The sequence below is a fragment of the Podarcis cretensis genome (assembly GCF_951804945.1).
Source record: "Podarcis cretensis genome assembly, chromosome: 2".
Lineage (NCBI taxonomy): Eukaryota > Metazoa > Chordata > Lepidosauria > Squamata > Lacertidae > Podarcis > Podarcis cretensis.
Window position 1 is genome coordinate 3407087 of NC_137171.1, and position 23309 is coordinate 3430395.

The following is a 23309-nucleotide window of genomic DNA, read 5'->3' on the forward strand; positions in this document are numbered from 1 at the left end:
TGCTTTCATAGATTTACTTGCTGGCTGTGCAGAACAAGGGCCTCTGAAGTTGTGACACCACATCTCTGGAACTCTCCCACTCATGAGCTTTGCCTTCCTCAATCCTCAATTGCCCTTCAATCAATCAATCAATCAATCAATAGCTAGCGAAGTCTTTTTGAGGAAGGCATGTGGAGAGGAGACAAGATGCTATTTTAAATATGCTGCATTCATAAAATTTTATTGAACTTGTTATTATTGCTGATTTAGACACCTGTTGTTCAGTTTCCTACTTTCAGGAAAATGGAGGAAGGAAATATACCAAATAAAGTATATCAAGAAACACCATTTAGCCACCAAACTGCTCTTCCCACTGTGCCCTAAGCTTGGCCGTTGGTGCTGCAGATCTTCACTCACCTGCATGGTAGGCCACAGATCCCCTGCTCCAGCCAGGATGCCGGTTTTTCGGGTAGTCCTGGAACAAGAGAGAAACAGAACAAATCATGCAGCGTTACAATTTTATCACTGAAGGTTCTTTCAGCAGAAAAATGACAAGCTGTTAATACTGTATTTTAAAAGGGGTTTCCACTTGAAAGGTGCTTGATTCCTGCCTCCCACCCACCGCAGCTGCACAGTTCATAGAATCCTAGAATTGGAAGGGACCGCGAGGGTCATCTAGTCCAACCCCCTGCAGTGCAGGAACCTTTTGCCCAATGTGGGGCTTGAACCCACATTGAGATTAAGAGCACCAAGACGTGATCACTGAGACAGGGCTCCATGCTGAGTCAAGATTCCCCAGAGCATTACCTCAGTACCTCAGAGGGGCACATCCCAATGCTTTGGGAAACCTTGACTCAGCATGGACAGGGATTAGACCCACAAAGCTTTACGGCCACAAAACTGAGGAGGAAGAAAAGCCCTTACTGGAGTAGCCAAGACTCACAGTGTTCCAGCCTGCAGGGCATTCATAAGGGTGACTCAGCAGCACTTTATGGAGTTCCCTGAGCTCAACAACCAGGTAGTGCCTCTCTCACTAGGCTGGAAGGGACAAGAAAAAGACTAAGAAAGGGTTCAAGGAGTCTAAGGAAAAGATGCTGCAAGATCTTCGAATCTAACCACACCATGCCCTTTAATTTAACAAGTAGGTAAAGGTAAAGGTAAAGGTACCCCTGCCCGTACGGGCCAGTCTTGACAGACTCTGGGGTTGTGCGCCCATCTCACTCAAGAGGCCAGGGGCCAGCGCTGTCCGGAGACACTTCCGGGTCACGTGGCCAGCGTGACATCGCTGCTCTGGCGAGCCAGAGCCGCACACGGAAACGCCGTTTACCTTCCCGCTGGTAAGCGGTCCCTATTTATCTACTTGCACCCGGAGGTGCTTTCAAACTGCTAGGTTGGCAGGCGCTGGGACCGAGCAGCGGGAGCGCACCCCGCCGCAGGGATTCGAACCACCGACCTTTCGATCGGCAAGCCCTAGGCGCTGAGGCTTTGACCCACAGCGCCACCTGCGTCCCTGCAATTTAACAAGTATTAGCATTCATTTAACGTGGTTTCTTATCACACTGGAAAGCTTCAGTTGGTACAAAACAAGAGCACTGCAGATATTTTCCTTCAAAGCCCTCACTGACCTGGGACCCACCTGAGTAATTTTACCAAAAGCAGACGACAGCAGACCAGCATGCCTTAATTTTATGCCTTTCGTAAGAAATTTATACTTTCTTGTGTGCTCTGCAATTTCAAATGCTAATCTTAGACCTAGCATGGCTTAAGCAGCTCCAGCTCTACAGGAATTAAGGCAGCTAAGGTAAGAGTTATGCCACGTCTGCAATAGCTGTGCTGGCAGCTCCAATCAAAAAAGCATCTCTTAAAAAGATGGGAAGCACAAATACACATCATTACATGTGTGTTTTAAAGCACAACAGTGTTGGTGAAATGTTTAAACACCTTAATTTTTTATAGAAACTGCCACACTGTGTGCCAGTGTGCCAAGAGAAATAAGCATATCCTTGGAGCTCATAAAATCCAGGAAAGCTGCTGCTGCTGCTGCTGCTGCTGCTGCTGCTGCTGCTGCTGCTGCCCATTGTGTCTTTGTGTGATTTACTGCTCTGGTCTTCCCACCGCCACTGTAGGCAGATCCTCCCCCATCTGTACTCCTGATGCCCAAAGTGGCAAAATTACCTACGATCAGTGAGCCATGCAGAAATGTATGCATTGGGCTCATCTAAGGCAGGTAATTCTTACTATTTCATGCGCTAAATGCAAAATCTTTCTGGTGAAAATCTGAGGTGCTTCCAATTTTAATTCAGGAAAAAAGAAAGTGCTTTAGCTAACAGAAGTTTGGAAACACTTGTATAAGAAAATGAGTCCTGCACATTACTTTTTAGCCATCACACCCTATTGGTAAGACTCAGACTTGGCATGGTAGTCCCTGGGTTCCAGCTGATCTGGAAACAAATCTCCTACAAAACAGCTTCTGGTGGTCACACAAACACACCCACACCAGATGTAGAATCAATAGATTGTTTAGGGGATAAGTTGTCCTCCTGTAGGGACAGGAACTCAAGGGAGGGTGAAAGGAAGTTGATCCAGTTATTTTTTTTCTTTTCTCTTTCTTTTTGGATCTTGTATGGCTGCTGGGATTTGCTTGCTCGCTGTAGCAAGATGAGGAAGGAATGGAATGGTGTGGCCTTGAAGGCCAACCCAGCCACGTGAATCCAGACCATGTGTTGAGGCAAACAACAGAACCAGATGGCCACATCAGACAGGAAAGGAAGAGGGACAGACGCCAAACCAGCCCCAAAGAACAATCCTGCCTGCTTCTAATTTGTTATCTGGAATTCAGCAATAAGAGAGCTTGGCTCAGAAAAATCTTTGTAGCAGAAGTTGTGCAGGAGAAAGAAGCATGGAAAGACAGAGAACCCCAAGGCTTGGAGGAACCAAGTAATGATCTAGACCCTTGGGGTTCTCCAAAGCGGTTGTCGCATGGCAACACACAAAACTGCCAGGCGCACCACAAGCACTTGTTTGATATCATGTGGCTTTTTGCACTGAGGAATGTCCTTAAAAGGAGGAGGCTAGCTTAGAGATCTAACTCTTCCCTCATTTATGCAAAGATGAGTTGGCAGGAAAATGCCACCATACCTGTGCAATATGACCATGACACCAAGACTGTGTGAAATGGCTTCTATGTGGCAGCTGAAACATGTAGAGTGCCTCACCACACCGTATTGCATGCATAATTTCTATCAGCCGCTGTGTCATTCCACCTCACAAAGAAGCCTCAAACAGACCAAGTTAAAGCCAGCGTTCAAGTGCACCCAGTGAGGTATCTGCTTCAATTTTTTTCTAACTTCCAACCATTCTTTGTTTTGCAAAAGACACCAGGCACTGCAGAGCTCTTTCCTGGGACTATGTTAGAACTAATAATTTTTCTAGTTCCAGCCTGGTGTCATACTGTAACCTCATTCACATAAGACTATGTGCAAGTGGAAATTTTCCATTGAACATGCAAGTAATCATGCATGCTACACCATCCTTAAGCAGTCCCCAGCCAAATGAGATGGCATCCTGCGCAGTGCGTTTGAAGGGGCTCTATTAAGCACACAACACAGCACACTCTTTCCCCCACCACAGTTTTACCTTTCGAGCCAAGCCCAGTGCAATGTAGCATTTCTCTCCTGGATCTACGATCTCAACTTCAAAGTAGTGACTCCTGGTACTTAGTGGCTGCCGAGCTTGGGCTAGGCCCACGTCAATTATGCTCTTTCCCTTCCCCACGTACTCCAGGAGCTGCAGAGAAAAGGATGACACAATGATCGGCTGTCCAGATCAGACCTGACAGTCCATCAAGCCCAATGTTGTTTTCCAGGAGGATGACAAGCAAGGCATGTTAATACCCATCCACTTGTTAGTTAGCACCCTCCACTCCAATCATTTGGCAGATTCTGATGTTGCCTTAAAAAGGGTGGGGGAATGCAGTGAAAATCTGCACTTTTCATTTCTGGGAACAGAAACCACATTTTCACAGCTGATGATAATCATCCTGAATATAGCATCATGTTTCCAAACAATTATCATGGATACACGAAAAGAATAACAAAAGGGGTGTCATTCAGCTAAGCTAATTCCACAGAATGGAGAAAGGAATGCAAGTTGGTCGGCAATGGAGAGAGAACTATGAGGAGCACAAGTTACTGGTTGAATGGCTGCATGATAGCTAGCTAGTTGGTGTGCCTTTAAAACATGTACAAGCAGTTAAAGACAAACTAATGTGTGAAACCATGATATGGAAAATCCTATCCCTGCATATACTGTATATCCACTTCTGTGCATAAGCACCTTAAACATGCAAGACCACTTTTCTTCAACAAGTTGAAATATATCCAGATGAGGCAGCCTTTTTTTCCTCCTCAAATTTTAGACATATGAACAACAAATGGATTTTAATTCTACATTGTAGCTGTTTTAATTGTGGTACTTTTTATAAACTGCCCTGCTGAAGAGTGGGATATTAGTACAAACAAACAAACAAACAAACAAACAAACAATAAATAAATAAATAAATAAATAAAGTGAGAGTCCAAGACATGCAGTTGGCAAACATCCTCATCTTATTTTGCAAGTCTCCAGTATTCAAGGTATTTCAGTACTTTAGGAGATCAACATTAAAGAAAAACACTGAAATGTTTTTAATACAGAAAACATACAATTATGTTTATAGCCACAAAGATGTTCCACTGTTCATAAATCTGGAAATCCAGCAATACCCTACCCTGAATCTGGCATTACAGGTGGAAAAAAATCAAGGATGAATGGAATCATTTTGAAACAAGGATATACCATAAGGAAGCAATGCCATGAGCAGCAAAATTGTGAAATTAGATAACATAAGGAAAATAAAACATTATGCATTCCTTATTTTAGCATATTGAGCTAGAGAACTAAGATTGTTATTTAAGATATACAGATACAGTAAAAGCAAACCATATTTTAATAAACAAGACCACCTTCTCCCCTCTTTTTCTACCCAAACCTTGTCTGCCAGGTACATTTCAAACTTTCGTACACCAGTTTTCAAAGCAGAGTCTTCTGCACAGGTTTCAAAAGTGCTACAAGTGCTAAAAGGGAAGAACTTTTTTCACATATCTTCTCATTTTGCACAATTTATTCTGCATGTGCAGTGAGCGGCAAGGAGGCAAGATGAGCAGTGAAGATCGTGCTCAGTTGCCTCCAGTGTTCCTCTACCACTTCAATTTTTAGCAGAGAAGGAAACAAAGAGTTGAACTGAGAAAATATATGGTTGCACTGAATTCCAGGATATCATGCACCCCCTGATATAACTGACACTGCCAGATGTTCCATCATCGAGCTAACACTGTTCTACTAGGAGTTCTATAGCTGTAGTTGCAGCAATGATGTGATCAACAGCTACTGCAAACTTGCATGAAGTATCTTAGTCCCAAGGGCATGGGTGTGCATGCACACAGACACCCCTCATGAAGCACAACCACATATTGAACTAATCTTTCCTGGCTCCTAAAGCCCTGTGGAAAAACAGACCATTGACCCTTTCCACTAGCTTTCTGCACTGCTGCCATAGGATTCCAAGAACCATTCATCCATCTAAGCACAAAGCAAACATTTCAAGCAGCTAGAACAGGAAGCAGCTCGACATAAGGAGTGACCTACTCTGACAACGATCTATCCTGGAGGAAGAACAACTCTTAAATGTGATGTTCTTGTGCAAGTTTCAGATGATGTTATTGTTATTAGTAGTTTTATTGAAGGTGGCTTTATGTACAATTTAAATAAAACAATTTAACAATAAAAAGAGATGCCAAACCAGACTGGGGGAGTGAGAATTCAAATGAGAGGGATGGGAAGCACAGGAAATTCAACCTTGGTCTGACTTGGCTATTGATACTGAACTAATGTTCTTGTTCTACATTTCCCTTCCAGATGGTACATATTACTGAGTGATTGGGAAAGTGCCTCTTATGGATGCATCTTGTCTGGATTAAATACAAGCATCTAGCTTATTCCTTCATCTATACATGACTAGTCTTAACTGCTGGTGCTGACTTCTCTTCAAGCCAGTGGACAATTTTAGGGTGCTATTCAGCTTTCTGGGCAAGTGACTAGCACTGCACATATGAACTGCATTTAGGGACCAAGTTTAGCTTCATGTCCCAATAATACAGCTAGTATACTGGTAGTGAAGTTTTTAGTACAATAGTCATTCTTATGCATACATCTCCCTATAGAAGGGGGGGACGCGGGTGGTGCTGTGGGTTAAACCACAGAGCCTAGGACTTGCAGATCAGAAGGTCGGCGGTTCGAATCCCCGCAATGGGGTGAGCTCCCGTTGCTTGGTCCCTGCTCCTGCCAACCTAGCAGTTCGAAAGCACGTCAAAGTGCAAGCAGATAAATAGGTACCGCTCCGGCAGGAAGGTAAACGGCATTTCCGTGCACTGCTCTGGTTCGCCAGAAGCGGCTTAGTCATGCTGGCCACATGACCCAGAAGCTGTACGCCGACTCACTCAGCCAATAAAACGAGATGAGTGCTGCAACCCCAAAGTCGGCCACAACTGGACCTAATGGTCAGGGGTCCCTTTACCTTTACCCTATAGAACAGAGGTAGCCAATGTGGTATCCTCAAGATGTTGTTAGACTACAACTCCAAACATCCCTGACTATCGGCTAAGTCTTCAGGGTCATCCTAAAAACCATGTTTCAGTTCTGGATCTAGGTATGTAATGCAAATAAAGGTGAACTTATTTTCTGCCCTTTAAATTATACTTCAAAATCTGCCCCAGTGGCAGGCCATCTACCATTCCATAATGGGCCAGCCCCAAATCAATCAATGAGAAAGTACATGGGACCATCGGTCTGCTGAAACTAAGTAGGTCTGGTCTCAAGAACCATATGTATGTCACTTTAAGTTCCTTGGCAAGATGAAAAGGCGGGATATAAATTTAAGAAAATAAGTAAGATGACCAACTAGGGCAGGAACAGGCATATATCCAGGAGCCCCTTTGGCTATAGGCAAAAGAGCAGACAAACAGGGTAAATATGCAAGGTGTGTTTACACCTAGCCCTGATGAATCACTTGCCAGGGCTGCCTTTAGAAAGCACCTTAATCCCCTTTTAATGGCAGGCCTTTTAAGAACTCCATTCAGTCATCAAAAGTACAGAAGGCCTGAAACAGGAACAGGCTTGGGCCAGGCAGCCCCACCCCACCTGATCTTCATGGCCCCAAGCTTCTATTTTGTGCTGCCCTGCCACCCTAGCGCTGTGCTGAAATATGTCATCCAGTTTCTCAAAGGTTTTCTTCCCTTGCAAAAGAGGCTTCAGCTTTTTTCTGCTTCATTCTCAGGACACTTCAGAATTTCTTTAGGCTTTTGGTGGGAATGCAATCTTAAGCTTATTGTTGTGAGGTGGCCAAGACTGGGGTGGGGTGGGGGTATTTCTTCCCAGTAAACAATTATCCAGCACTCTGCAGCCCCCCTGACTGGCTGTGCTTTCTCTCGTCTGAAAAAGCCCTGGGGCAGGCAGGAGTTACCTGATGAGGGCTTTCCCTGGGCCTTAACTGAAGCACAGGCATTCGAGAAGCTTGCCAGGTGCAGAATACGGTAGAGATGATTTGTAGAATGAAATAAATGGCACAGATGAAAACCTGTTGTACACCTCATGTTTGGCTGTTTCTGGGTTTAGATAACAAATGGAGTACCGCAATGCTCTCTACATGAGGTGTCCCTTGAAGACACCTTATACTCTGGAAGCTGCAGCTACAGCAGAATGTGGCTTAGCAGCTGCTGAGTGGAGAAGCTTAAAATGCTGCAAACTACTGAGCCCTTTCAAGGTGTTGGCCTTCATGTTTAAAGTTCTAAACTGCATGTGGCCCAAGTACTTAAAGAGGAGTCTCTTCCAGTACTAGCAATCCTGTACCTTCAGATCTGTGATGGAGGCCCTGTTCATGGTACAGCTAGTAGGCACAGGACAGAGTCTTCTTTGTGGTGGAACTCCCTCCCATAAAAGTCCATCTCCCACTCAACCTGTCACTAATCAAACATATTTTTGAGACACACCTTTGTAGCAGGGGATTGTTATCAATCTGATATCCCTTACCTGCTGTAGGTATCCAAGATTTTTTAGTGCTATATTACTGTTATTGTTTAAAGTTGTTCTGATTTATTATAATGATTGTATTTGTATTTTATTGTATGCCATCCTGGGCTCCTTTCAGAAGGAAGGGCAGGATACAAATAACAACAATCCTACTGGTACTGTTGATACAGTCACTGTGCATATGTTTCTGGAAGCGAGAAGGAAAAGTGACCTGGTGTCAACGCACACTATATGAAGCGGACCTGGACAGAGACATGGGCTGATAAGGTGCACTTCTCACAGAAAAACCTATGAAGATGAATGGCATGCAAGTATAGACTTTTGAACCTGACACAAGACTAAACATCCTGGGAGTCTGAGTTTTTATCTTATTTTATTTTTAAAAAAAGTTTCTAGCCCCTATCATGTTGAAAATAAAACTTTAGACCATATAAAGGCAATGTCTGTTGTCATGAGGTGTGTTTTGAAGAGGTGAAGTAATTCAGCCTCTGTATAGTTTCCCTTCTCTCATTATAACCAGAATGGAAATTGTACCAAATCAGCCAGAAAACTGAGAATTTGCATAGTCTGTTCAGGTCACAGAACTTCACTTTCCTGGCAGGTTTAAGGATTTTTTCCTGAAAAACAGGATTCTAAAAAGGCATCCGGGGTGAAGGATTTCATTAATATTTCAAGAAAACATATGAAAGAGCCAGCAAGTTCCCAGTGGCCTGAAGAAGAACAGACTGTTAAGCAACACTGTCATGCCTTTCATAGCAGCACAATAAGCAGAAGTTCACTAGGCAATGTTTTCCAGTCTTCTTTTCCTCATGAAAAGCTGCACCTGTAAATTATTTGTCATGCAGCTGTTAAAGGCACAGATATAAGCTCCCTAGAAAAAAAGGGTGGCAGTTCCACCAAAAACGGCCAGCTGCCACCTTGGTGCAACAGGCCAGCACAAAGCCTGGATGGTGACTGGCCCTTTAGGAAACAGTTTCCATGCTGGCTTTCCTGAAAAGACTAACTGAATGCCTGAGGCTGCTGACTTCTGCCCTCAAGATCTGGTGTTGTTGACTTTTACCTCAGGGCTTACTTGCTGGGGACAGAAAACTCAGGCTCATGAAAAGAACTAATGCTGCTGGATTTCTTCAGTCAGAAACACACTGAAGTGGGACGTAATGCAATATACAGGAGAAAATGCTTTTTTAAAAAATCCAGAGGAAATCCCTAGCTGAGAATAGTGTTGTTCAATGACCCCACCAAGTACAAATTCAAAAGCTAGTTAACCAAAAAAAAAAGAGAAAAAGGAAAGAAAAAAGAGACAGACTTCTAATACTACAGGAGGGTGACCATAGGAAAATAGATGGCTTCAGGCTACTGCAACTCAGACATCCAAAATTCCAAGACAACCAGTTTTGAAAAAACAGACACACACTTTCAAGAGACGCACAGCAAATCCAGGCCTACCTCCCACTCTGCCAGCGTGCCGAAAACCCACGCCCAGCCTTTGAAGAGTGGGCTTTTAATAAACAAAATATTAAATTGTCCAAAGGAAGAATGCAAGTTATGCATTTTATTTTTCCATCAGGCCAGGGAAAGAGCCAGGAAAGAGAGGGAGTTTATGTGGGTGAATTTGGCACTGCAATTCAAAGGACAGAAAGAGGAAAGAGGTTGTCCTGGAAGGATCCAGCAGTCCTCAACCTGTTTGGCTGGGTCCAAACTCAGGATAAGCAGTTCTGTGCATCTTTTGAAAGTTCAGGGCCTTATCTCAGAGGACTGCTTCACACACTAGAACAATAGGAAAGGAGCGCTTCTGCAAATCCCTTCTGTGGTCTGAAAATGTCTCATCTAAACACCCTTAACCCTTAATTCCAAATCACCATAAGCAATACATGCTTTTGGTGTTGCTCCGCAATCAGGATGGTGTGGGTTTATACATTGCTAAAGCTGCATTGTGGGAAGCTTCCATGGATGGTTTTTGTCTATCCAGGATCAGAGTGGAGAATTCTCCCACAGCCTAGAATGGCTAACAATTCTTCCACCTATGCTCCATTCTCTCCCCCCCCCACCCATACATTTCTCAGCTAAAAATAAAGTACAATTATCTGAGGGCACATGAGATACCTTCCCCTTAAATCAACAGTGCAAAGGCTATGTAAGTACCAGAATACAGCATTTTGGGGGAGGGTTCTGCAGTCACAAAAAATTAAGCTTACTCAGAAGAAAAGGCAATCATCCATTTTAACCATGAAAAAGGAACCTAAATCTTGAATGGCAGAAGACCCTAGGAGTGAAAACAGCTGCATAAAGTGGGGAAAGGCAAGGGATAATTTTGAAATAAGAGAGGAAATGTAAATGGTTGGCTTCCCTGTTCTTGCAGGGAGCGGGGGGGAGTTGTCTGGGTCAGGGAAGGTCCACATCTCAGACTGGGACAGGGGATAGGCATGTAGAAAACAAGGGCTTATGTAAGGCCTCTGTGGGCAATGGCTTCCATTTCAGGCATAGGGTTAAGAATGTGCAAACAACTCTGCTGGATCATACCACAGGTCCACCTAAGTCCAACATTCTTTCTCCCAGCCAAATATCTTTGAGAAGCTCAGACTGGGGCATAATGGAAATATAGTGGCACTCTGTCTGTTCCTAGTATCCGGTAAGTTGAGGATATACTAGTTCTGAACATGGGAGGATCCGTTATTAACCACCCCAACCACTTGTGAAGCTACACACAAAAAGGATTTGTTGAGCCATCAGAGGCCTGTCTCTCCTTTAACACTTAGCCCAAAGTTGCACCTCCACCAGACTCACAATTATGAAAAAGAAATTCCACCCAGAGCCCTTCCTGATGGCATTTTACTTCAGACCATAGTTTATAAGGGGAAGCTTCCAGCAGATGAAGGCAACAACATGTTGGCCAAGCAACGAGAGCATCCAAGACAAACAGGTGAACCTCTTAGATAAGCAGATGTAGGACCCGCTCTTTCTGCTGGTCACATGAGCCGTATGCTCAGCCAACAACAGCTGAAGGAACTTAAAACTGGTAGCACATTCCAGATTTAGGCAGAGCAGAGTCTACAGGGCAGGCTGAGAAAAATTCGTCCTTAATAAACCCCAAGTTAATTCCAGCAAAGGCCATTTTGTGGTGGGGTAGATGGAAGCAAGGAATCCTGAATAAGACAGGCCCAGCTCCAAGCCAATGCACCATATATTATGGTGTTGCTGACTGGAGAGTCTTTCATAATCAAATTTGCAGAGTTTGGAGTTGCACTTAACTGTTTAAAGCCAACTTACCATCCCCATAGTCCTGACCCTCCATATCAAGACCATTGATCTGGGCCATCTGTGCAACAATTGTAAGCTTGTGAGACTTATTCTGCTGAGTCACCTAGGTGAATCCAGTTATTTCTATTCACCTTTGTTAGAAGGAAGCTATTCTTCTCTGTGGCTGCCATCACCTCATAAATGACAAACGTCAAACCTCAATCCCGTGCAAAATGTTTCAAAAAACACACCAAACACAAAAATATTGTACTTCCACCAGACTTCTGAGAATCAGAGGTATTGTTAAAAGAAAAATAAAGAAGTTTCTAGTTCTTATTATTCCAGATTAGAATTTTTAGAGGTATGGGTATGCTAAAGCACCAATGACAGAGGAGAAGAGCACAACTCTTTCTGTGCCTGCTGTCATGAATGGCAACAACTTTCCCCACTGCAATTCCTGGCACAGGTGGTGCTCTGCCAAATAAACTACAACCGTCTAATGCAGTGCACATCCGCAATCACATGTTTGCTTTAAATATTATATTGCTTATCTTTTATTCTCTGTGTGTGAACATTTGACATTTTCAATCACAGGATTTTGTTTTTGTTTTTTACTTCCTTGAGTCGGTTTAGCCAACAAAGGTGGAGAAACCAGAATGCTGGTGATATTAGAGTTGTTACACTGAAGGTCAAAGGGCCTGGAGAACCCTGTCAAAAGGCCCAGTGCACATCGGACCAAAAATTGTCCTGACACTAGTCTTTCTTCTGGAGACACATTTTATTTTTTAAAAAAGCAATTGAGTAATAACTTTAAAGGCAAATGGATCACTGAATTATTTTGTAGTACCAAGCTCCTCAAAAGTAGAAGGATTAGTCTTCCTGATGTGCACTCAAAGACCCCAGGGGCTGATATGAAGGAGTTGAAGGACGGACCATTACTTCTTGGGTCAATATACAGTCCAAACAGCAGTAATAACAACAAAAATCCTGGAGGGAGTCTTAGCCAAACTGATGCCAATTCCAACTGTGGTGGTGCTGGGAGGCAATCTGAACAAAGTAACAGATAGATAATAGTGGAGCCTGACTGACGATAGTGGGACCTGAATGACAATCAGGACAGCTCAAGAGATAAAGGGGGGGGGACAACAATTGGGTAGGAGCACACCACAGTTGGTATTTTGCTATATCTAGGCACCCGTCTCAGCAATCTTGCAACTCAAGTGACAGGAAGAATTCCAAAGAACTTCCAAATAAACTAAGAACACTGATTTAGGACAGCTATGTATCAACGTCTCATTAGGGCAAGTACTGCAGCATATTGCTGGTTTGAAGCTACACCCAACAGCATTAGATAGCTAGGATAGCTCAGTCAGCAGAGCATGAGACCTTAATCTCAGGGTTGGGGGTTGATCCCCAAATTGGGCAAAAAGATTCCTGTACTGCAGGGGGTTGGACTAGATGATCCTCATGTTCCCTTCTAACTCTACAATTCCTTGATTCTCTTTGACTCTCAGGGACCATTATTCCCAAAGACTTGAAACTACAACCCTGTTCTGAGAGCACTGAAAGCAGAGCTCAGAACTGGAGGCAACCATAGCTCACTTGCTTGGGATGAATAGTAGTTATCAAAATGGTAACTGCTATTCTGAAAAATGAAAATTTGTAGTATGGCAAGAACATCAGAACACCTATATTCACCAAAGCTGTTAGTTTTCTGTTGCAACATAAAATAACAAAACTACTTTAAATAGAAAACCAGAATACCCTCAGCTATTAGAACCCCAGGAATCAGCTGAACTTCAGAGTATCAGGCAATGCTAACACAGTTTTTTAAAAATTTATTTAATCATTTTTGCAACAACTGCAAAAGACACATACTACAAAAACCATAATAACACTAATAACACAATTTGACAATTCAGATTTGAATACTGATATACCTAGACAGCATCTTAAAAAGCAGAGACATCACCTTGCCAACAAAGGTCCGTATAGTTAAAGCTATGGTTTTCCCAGTAGTGATGTATGGAAGTGAGAGCTGGACCATAAAGAAGGCTGATTGCCGAAGAATTGATGCTTTTGAATTATGGTGCTGGAGGAGACTCTTGAGAATCCCATGGACTGCAAGAAGATCAAACCTATCCATTCTGAAGGAAATCAGCCCTGAGTGCTCAGTGGAAGGACAGATCCTGAAGCTGAGATTCCAATACTTTGTCCACCTCATGAGAAGAGAAGACTCCCTGGAAAAGACCCTGATGTTGGGAAAGATGGAGGGCACAAGGAGAAGGGGACGGCAGAGGACGAGATGGTTGGATAGTGTGCTCGAAGCTACCAGCATGAGTTTGACCAAACTGCGGGAGACAGTGGAAGACAAGAGTGCCTGGCGTGCTCTGGTCCATGGGGTCACGAAGAGTCGGACATGACTAAACAACAACAACATACCTATGACTACACCTTTTTAACAATTTTCCCCCACCTCTCCTCCCCCTATTTCCCACCACTGTCTGCCTTATCGCTTAAATATTCCCTCCAGATTTCTTCATATTTATCTATTCTTAATTTGTGTCGACATGCAATTTGTTCATATTCAGCTAGTCTGCCCATATTATCAATCCATGTGCTCAATGGAATCTTTTTACGGCTCTTCCAATTCATCAATTCATCAACACAGTTAACAACCCCATCCCCAGCGACCAGTTCAGTGTCTCTGGCCCAATTCCCACATGTGGTTAGATATATCCCCCAACCCTTATCAGAAGATGCTACACAACTGAGTATCTGAACTGCCTCTGCACTGACCACAGGTGGTTGCTTAGTTACATCTCTCTAGCCCTAAACCACTTAGGACCACTTGGTAACTTAAGGACAGCTTACATAAGCCTGCCTCCACATTAAAATATCCCTCAGAGGTCCCTCTTCTTGTCCTACCACAGTAGAAGCAAGATAGGCAGCCAACAGAAACAAAGAGGTTCTTGGTGGTAACCCCTCCAACACACACACGTGCACTTTGGAATTCTGTCCCGAGGAAGGTTTGCAATATGTGCTTTAATTTCTGCTGGGGAAACAAAGTGGGAGATAATCACAGTTCCCTGTATTTGGTGCCAGTTGTCTAGCTGCTGTATTTTCTACCAGTTCCCTAGTGTATAGTTTGAAAATATTAAGTTAACAACACAATTTTAACTACTGTATTGGCCCAAATATAAGCTGCACCTGCAAATAAGCTGCACCTTCAAAATTCAGAGGGGGAAAGAAAAAAAGAGAATACCTGAATATAAGCCGCTCCCTTAAAATTCTGCAGGCACTCACACCCATAAATGGCAAATATAGAAGAAAATCCTACAGGTACCATTCCCCCGTGCTCCTGGGCTGCTACCGACGTCTCGGGGGAGGCTTGGGAGCGGCGGGCGAGCTGGGCGCCATTGCTCTGCGCTCTCGGGCTGCTTCCTTGGGGGAGGGGAGCCACGCCGCTTTGCCAGCAGCGTAAGGTCACGAGTATAAGCTGCACTTTAACTTTTCACAGTTGGAATTGGGGGGGGGGGGAGTATGGCTTATATTTGGGCCAATACGGTATGTCTACTCAGAATTAAGTCTTACTGAATTACATAGGGCTTATTAAGTGGTGTTAGGATTGTAGCCTAACTTATGGAAGTTCATCAAAAAAGCATTACCTGTTGTGCAGGAGGTCCATCCCGACCATTCAGGGATGCTTGGGGGGGGGGGGACATGAGAAACTTTCTTTCCATGAACTTCCTTAACATATTTAAGGATCCAAGCCAGTTTATGTGAACATTAAAATGCACTCCAATTTCTCTTGGATAGAAGGACCAAGCTTATAGAATAAAGGCACTCAGTGTGGTGATCACGACTCAACAAACATTTTTCATGTGTTGCTATCTATTTTATCGCTGTTTCTGTACTGTTCAAGAGATTGGGGGGAGGGAGACAAGGAGGAAGAACGCAAGCCAAAAGCATCAAGGCATTTTAAAATACGAAGGGCGACAGATCCCATTAACATGGCCACACCCTACCGTTCCCCTTCCAGCTCTGTCTAACAGAAGAGTACAATGTTCAGATATTTGTGGTATAATGCAGCAGCCAGACAGTATACAGGATAGAGTTGGAAACAGCAGACAACCCAGAGTCTTGGTTGGGGCAAATACATCAACCAAAGCAATATTGGCTTTAAGGGGCTGACCTCCAGTCACCGTTTTAATCTGCTGGTGGAACAGTTGGCTCTCTTTCACGAAAAGGTCTGGAATGTCTCTTTGGCATGTCCTCAGATGTTCTCTACTGAAGAACATCAGATGAGAGCCTGGGACAGCATCTTGTTACAAAGGAAAAAGCTGCAGTGCCTTCACCCCACTGTGAAGCTTCTTCATTTCCAGATAACAGCTTTGGGGGCCTCTATAATTTAAGCCTCGGGGCAGAGCACATGCTTTTGTCACCATGAAGCCTCCTGGAGGTACACAGCCCAACCTGGCTGTAACATTCATCATTATTCACTGTGCAAACTTTGCCCTCAGGGTGTGAGTCTCCACCCCTCCGTGTTCCAGGCTGACATGGGGGGGAAGAGTGTGTTAAGATCCAAAATGCAATGGCATCCATTCATGTGGCAGTGACCTGCATGTGCTACAGCTGGAAAGGGGAGTAACTTGCCACAGGAAGGCCCTTTTTGGTGGCATCACTCAACCACCACAGAACATGTCATGCCTGTCAGGTAAGTTTTAATCCTACATGTTTGGAGGGCTTTAACAGCAGGCTATCTTACATGAATTTGTGGCTCTTAGTAATGATGTTTGTGTAATACCTCCATATCAGAGGTAACATGCCTCTAAATACCAGTGGCATGTCCTGTTTACAAGATTGCAAGGGGCATTTGGTTGGCCACTGTGAGAACAGGGTGCTAGATGAGATGAACTTTTGGTCTGATCTACAAGGCTCCTAGGTTCTTATGCTAGGGTAGCGGTGGCCAACCTTTTGGATTCGTGAGCACATTTGAAATATTGAGTGTACTGTGGGCATCACCTTGAGATGACTCCTTCGCTCTCCTCACAAACTTGTATGGCCACTCATGTCCTTTGCTTTGCAGAGGTCTGGAAGACCCTTCCTCCATGACTAGCACACACCCCAGGACATTCACTTGCATGCACATAAATCTTTGTACCCTGAGAGAGTTATTAAATGCAGGTTGGCACCAAGCTTCTTGCTATGAGTATTTTTAAAAAGAATTTCCCTGCGTCTTGCAGAAGTCAATCTTATCACCTGCATCCAATGTCTGGGGACATATGTGATCAATTTTTTGGGTGCAAGGCTACACATGGAAACAAATGAGCTTCCGGAAAGACCACTTTAAGAGGCAAACTGCCAACAGTCCTTTGCAAAAGAGTTAGCAATACAATAAATCTACACCCCATTAGATTTTTTTAAAAAACTTTCATTACAGATGAAACTGTCTGAACAATGTTCTTCTGTTAACCACACCTTGGATTAAGATTTAATGGTGGTGCTGGGGGCCAGATGCAGCCTGCCTGCCACTAGTTTATCATCTCTGATTCAACAGAAAAGAAAAGCTTTTTAAGAGATCCTGCAGAAGGGGCCTAAAGAGGGCAGGGATACAGGAAGTGGGCAACACAGAGCCTTCAACAGAACCTTTTGAAAGTGTCACACAAACAAAAAGTAGTATAGAAACTTGCAGATTTATAGAACTCTGGTTTCCTTAAGATCAGCCCACAAGACAAGAATCCTCAGTGTGTGTTATTTCCATAATGCATTCCCTGTCTCATTAGAAGTAATGCAGATGCTATATCTGCAAAAAAAAAAAAAAAACCTGCATTGCACAATGGTGGGAGGAAAGGCTTTATAAATTTTGGAATTTTGCCAATATGCATAAACTTATCAAACAAGTTCAAGAAGCATGAAAACTTGAGAAATTAATGTCCATCAATCATTTGCGTAAGCAGATATTGATGCCTAAGATAGAAATGGAAAAGGTTTCTTATATTGCTTAATTTATGGACTCTGCATTATATTAATATTGCATTAAAGCATTCCATGTTCGAGATGAAAAGGCTTTTTTGGTGTTTCTCTTATTACCTTGAGAATTTTAAGTGATGATTTCCTAGTGAGTCCCAGAGTTATGGTTTATCATATATTATGCATTTTGCAATTGTAGTATTCCTGTTTCTCCAACACATGCTTGATATATATCAAATACATCACTTTCTGAAATTGTTCAATAGAATATAATTTTAAAGGGGGGAAGGAAATATACTTTATGCACATAATGCATGTTATCCACCAGCTCCCCAACCATGACTTATTTCCAAGGATAAGAATACTATCAAGGTCAGAAGAACTTGGTGTTCTGAATGCATAGAAGACTGCAGGATTCAGTAATACACACTGGGCTGCTGAAGGGTGTGTGGGTGCCAAATGGCTCCCTTACGGCTGCTATGGGAAGGACAGAATGAGAGCAATTTTAAAATTATAGATGGCCCTACCCCCACCCACCCCAAGTTATATTCTGTTAACAACGACAACATTAGGCAACAGGGCAACTTTAGCAGGCAAGATAAGCAAATCTATCACTGGAAGCTTTCACAAATGAAGCTGAGTGAACATCTGGCCCAGATGGTTCAAGGCCAAGAGTGACAATGGTCAACACTGACAGCCATGCAAGAAACATTCCAGTGTGAGACAATCGTTTTCTGCACCACTGCAAAAACACAGAAGCTTGCTCTAGTTAACTCCTGAGGACTCCAGTTTCTGGCATCCAGCAGAAAACAAGTCTGTATGATTCTAGCCCTCGTGTTGTTAGGAAAGAGATTTGAATGCAAGAACAGTGACTGAAATATGCTGATAAACCCAACTCACATGAACGTCAATATCCAGGTCTAGGTGTGTGCTACAATTCTTTAAGTAATGGAAAAGAAATGCATATTGTTGGACACAGGGTTCAACTCACAACTAGAGCTTACAGCAGCTGGAATGTGAGAGGAAGACTTAATGTTTTCTCCCACCAATGGAAATCTGTAACTCCTTGCCATTCCTCACTACTCGCAAAACCAGTAGCATTATATAAAATAGTAATATCCATGCAGAGGTTCTCAGTTTGCAAAAACTGCACCAGTTGCAGAAGTCAGCTTTCCCTGGTGCTTATGCACATTATTTTTTGTGGCCAGAGTAGACATTGCCCTACCAATATCCCATGTAAGACTTGGGGAGCGTCATGTTTGTGTGCTGGTAATATTACATTTTTATCCCACCCTTCTTCTAAGGAACTCAGTGTGAGGATCATAAGCCTCTGTCCCATTTTAGTCTGGCATCAAGCTTGTGAGATATGTTAGGCTGAGTGAAGGGAACTAGGTCAAGGTCACCCAGTGAACTTTTTATCTGAGTTGAGATTCAAACTAGTGTCGTAGAGCAAGATTCTAGGTGGCACAACATCAAATCAACTAGTAACTGATCCGAGGCTTCAGGTTCTTAAACAGCCATTTAAAAATGACTCCAGTACAAAACTTTGCCTGTTTGGCACCCAAGGCCACCTCTTCATCCTAGGAACATTCCGTGAACTCAAAGGCACATACTGCAAGATTATTTCAGCCTAATTCTCACAAAGTGATTTTAATAGATACAATAAATAAAATCCTCTGCACACCCCCAAGATTCTGTTTTCTATATACAGGGAAATATTTGTTTTTAAAAACTTTTTTTTGTATTTTGTATTTTGTAGACTGGACCATACAGATCTACATCACACCAACAGTCAGTTTTGCCACCACAGTGAGAGCTAGGCCTTCATTTGTTGAACAGCAAGAAAGCCAGATGAGAAATTCTGGAAGAAAATAATAGCACAATCAGCATTAGGTAAAGGTAAAGGTAAAGGTACCCCTGCCCGTACGGGCCAGTCTTGACAGACTCTGGGGTTGTGCGCCCATCTCACTTAAGAGGCCAGGGGCCAGCGCTGTCCGGAGACACTTCCGGGTCACGTGGCCAGTGTGACATCGCTGCTCTGGCGAGCCAGAGCCGCACACGGAAACGCCGTTTACCTTCCCGCTGGTAAGCGGTCCCTATTTATCTACTTGCACCTGGAGGTGCTTTCGAACTGCTAGGTTGGCAGGCGCTGGGACCGAGCAGCGGGAGTGCACCCCGCCGCAGGGATTCGAACCGCCGACCTTTCGATCGGCAAGTCCTAGGCGCTGAGGCTTTAACCCACAGCGCCACCTGCGTCCCTCACAATCAGCATTAGCAAGGGATTAAACCAAAACATCTTCACCAAAGCCTCCTTTTGCAGCAGTAGAACCAACAACAGACAATGTGCATATCCGTGTCACAAGGAGTCACCACCACCTAGCACAGGGGCAGAGCATCTTTGGCCCTCCAGATGTTGCTGGACTACAACTCTCATCTTCCCTGACCACTGGACTATGCTGTGTAGAGATTAATGAAGCTGGGAATCCAACAACATATGGGAGGACCACGGGCTCCTCACCCTGACTTAGTACAACAGGCTGCAGCATTACATCTGGGAGGTGCCCAGCCAAAAGCCAAGTGAAAGAATGTGGTGTGAACACAAGGAACAGGAGCTTTGAAAGCAGAGCTCCCAGAATGGGTCAGAATATATGAAGGGGAGAGTGCTACTGAGCATATGAGGCATGTGCTCAAAGTATTGTTGAGCAGACAGTTGGACCCCACTTCCCAAAAAACTAGGACTAAAAAACACATCTCACTTTAGACATAAGGCTGTATTCTTCCTATCCTGCCGCCCCGAGGGAGGGAAGGCTGGTGTACTCTGCCCAGCCCTTGGGATTTCGGCAGATTCTCTTCATATGCTGCCAAGCATCAATCTGAGCCCACAGGAGACAGAAAAAATGCTTCTAAAACAAGTACACAAGGAGTCTCAGGACACCATGTGCTTAGTCAGGGCCCCTAGAGAGGAGAGCAAGCAAGAAGAGTGCTGCTGGGTTACTGGGCTGCTCACCCACTCTGCACTGGAGGGAGATGCAGAGCAGATTCAGGCCCAGAGGGCTCTATTTTGGATTTCTAGAGAACTGGTCACAAACTAAGAAGCCAGTCTGAAAATTAAGCAGGAAGGAGGGAAGACAGGTTCAAGATCCATCACTAAATCCATATAAGTCCATTATTTTGTCAGCACCCTTAAGCCCTGTACCTGCCTCCAACGCACCCGCTCCCATATGCACAAGCAGACCCTCTTTCCTTCTCCTGGCAATGCCACACTTCAGCATCCTAGTTATTCTGCTCTTCTACATCCTGCACAGCAATCAGTATATACTGACGGTATATGCTATCTCATGAGGAAATGAGGCCACTTTTGGAATAACAGAGAGTTCAGAGGAGCAAAGCCACACACTCCAGGCTTTAGAGCAGCGGTTTTCAACCAGTGTGTCGTGGCACCCTGGGGTGCCTTGAATTATCATCAGGGTGACATGGGCAACACTGGCCTCTGTCCCTCCTTCCTTCCTTCCTTCCCTCCCTCCTCCGATGCCCTCTCAAGACTCTGCTTCCCAAAGGCTTGCGTGGCTGTTTGTTGCAGCAGCCCTGGCTACAAGCTCCACAGGCAAATGATGCCTATGGGCCTGGCCAGGGAGTGCTGGTTGCCAAGAATTGAGGCAGCTTTGGAGTATGCAAGCAAGCAGGCAAGGGAGCCCAGCCAGCCAGTCCGCCAGCTCTTGCTGTTGGGAATGGACAAACAAGTCCTAGGCCCCTGTGGGGCAGTGTGAGGAGACACCTCTCTTTGGGGCGGGGGGGGGGCAGCAGCGGCTGCCCAGAGGACTCCCAAAGAGAAAGGAGAGAAGAGAAGGTTGAAGGAACACTCCACAGGGGAGGGTGTTCAAAAAACGGCGAGAGGCTGCCAGCTCTGCAGGCAAGAGATGACATTCCTGGACTCCTGAGCCCCACAGGGGTGCTGCAGAAAAATGAACTTGGTCAAAGGAGCCATGGACTCAAAAAGACTGAAAACCTCTGCCCTAGAGCACGCTTTGCTGAATGGTTAGTGCAAACTGGCTTTAGGCCAAGTGCATCTTCTCCTAATACACAGAGACATGGCATTTCAGCTTGTACTGAATCTCCCCCACCAGTCACTGAAACTGAGAGGTACCAGCAAGAGTTATGCAGTCCACATGGTTACCTCCCCATCATGATTGCAGATCTTCATCACCAAGTGAAAAAAGGCACATGTCTTTTTCATGTAAGTGAGCCTGCCAGATTAAGGCCAACAGTGCATCTAAACGCTTCTGGCATTCTATTGCCAAAACTGGGAACCTCATAAAGCAGGAAAAGGACAGTAATCACACCCCTCCCCCTGCCAATTTGTCCTCAGCAACCAATAATCAAAGGTACATGCAGAGAATAAAAAGTGGAGCCTGCAACAGAACTTTGCAACGCATCCTGATCCTAACAAGCTATTGAGGGTTCTGGCCAGCTTGGAACTTGTACTATTCAGGGAAGTAAGTGGAAGCAGGGAGATAAGACACCTTGATTGTCCTGTCCTGCGTACTTCCCCTGCTGTGCTATGAAGAGGTAGAGGGATCTGATTTAGAGCTGTCTGACAGCACTGAACTTGGGGTGGTTATGTGTCTGTGTTTGTCTGTGTTTGGGGGAGGGTGGGTCTGGAGAGGCGAAAGGAGTCATTTTTCCTTTCCTGACTCCTGACATTCCCTGTACGGTGCAAGGAAATATACTTTTTTGAACCATCTCCCCCAACCTTAATTCCCTCTTCAATATACTTACAAAAAGCTATTAGGGACTTAGGGAGGCCAATTCCCTGTTATTCCTTCCTTTCTCCTTTCCTCCTTTCCCACACCCTTAAACTGGAAACTCAACATTCCATGATTCCCCAAGACTCAGCATTCTTTACCAGATTGTTTAAGCAGCTTTAAACATAGACAGTTAAACATTTACTGTATATCTAGAGCAGGGTTTCCCAAACTTGGGTCTCCAGCTATTTTTTGGACTACAGTTCCCATCATCCTTGCCACTGGTCCTGCTAGCTAGGGATGATGGGAGTTGTAGTCTAACAACAGCTGGAGACCCTGATCTAGAGTGTCCCCCAAGTATAAAGAAACAACCACCCTATTTTTGGTTGGCGTCACTTTGTTTAAGAACTGAGAGGTGCTTGATCACCCAAATTTGCAGCTGGGATGAATGACAACTATTCATGCGGCTGGACAAGTCTATAGAGGATAGGATATCCCTCCCTCCCACCCAGATACACACTCCAGAGAGCAAGTAGCTGTTCTCTGGGTGGGTTTTTGAGGCTTTCCCCCAAAGAACAGCTGCCTTACCCAGGAGATCCATCACACCCCTCCAAGAGATGCTCACTCACTGTGCCACACACTTTCACATCGTGCAGTCGGCCCCATTCATCCTCATAGCTGTCCACCATCATGATGCTGTCGTCCTCTTCTTCATTGCCCAGCTCCGCATGAAGATGGAGTCTGACCTCTTCCCCAAGTGAGTGCATTCCCACAGCTGGGAAGAGCCCCTCTGGGGAAAGTGGCATTATAGTGGAGCCCACCTGTGGGAGGAAGCCAATCTCTCTGTTATACATAGTGCTGCTTCTGTTTTCCAGAACACATCAGTGTAGCAAACTGGCCAAGAACCACTCCACAGATTGCACAGAATGAAGTGGAAGAGTGAGTTGGCAGAGTTCTTGGACTGTACCACTTCAGACTGTTGGGATGGGGGAGATATTTTTTTTTTAAAAAAAATCCTTTGTATTTTGATAACTAGCAAGGTGGAGCAAAAGGTACAGCGTGGGTCTCCCCTTGATGTGCTAAGTTCTCTACATGCAAGGAGGGGGTTATTTTACATGGGGAAGAGTTAAAAAATGAAATTCCACTCGCAAATCAAGGTTGGTACAGTCCAGGATTCCATCGCCTCATTCTCTTTTAATATGTGACAGATGACTCCAAGTATGTAAGCCAGGAGTTCCCTGGGTCAAATTTCAT

At 44.4% G+C, this 23309-nt stretch overlaps 1 protein-coding gene across 5 annotated transcripts in view; it reads right to left on the reverse strand.

Annotated features, from left to right (window-relative positions):
• The window catches only part of SPRYD3 (SPRY domain containing 3), a 46227-nt gene that overhangs the window by 13901 nt on the left and 9017 nt on the right, over window positions 1-23309 (reverse strand). For 4 of the 5 annotated variants that reach the window (XM_079967099.1, XM_079967098.1, XM_079967097.1 and 1 more), the window contains exons 6-8: window positions 22685-22876; window positions 3616-3765; window positions 397-454 (exon numbers count right to left, since the gene is read on the reverse strand). In XM_079967099.1, coding sequence (XP_079823225.1) covers window positions 397-454; window positions 3616-3765; window positions 22685-22876 — 400 coding nt within the window. The remainder of the gene's footprint in view (window positions 1-396; window positions 455-3615; window positions 3766-22684; window positions 22877-23309) is intronic. The other variant, XM_079967096.1, reaches the window with a different exon arrangement.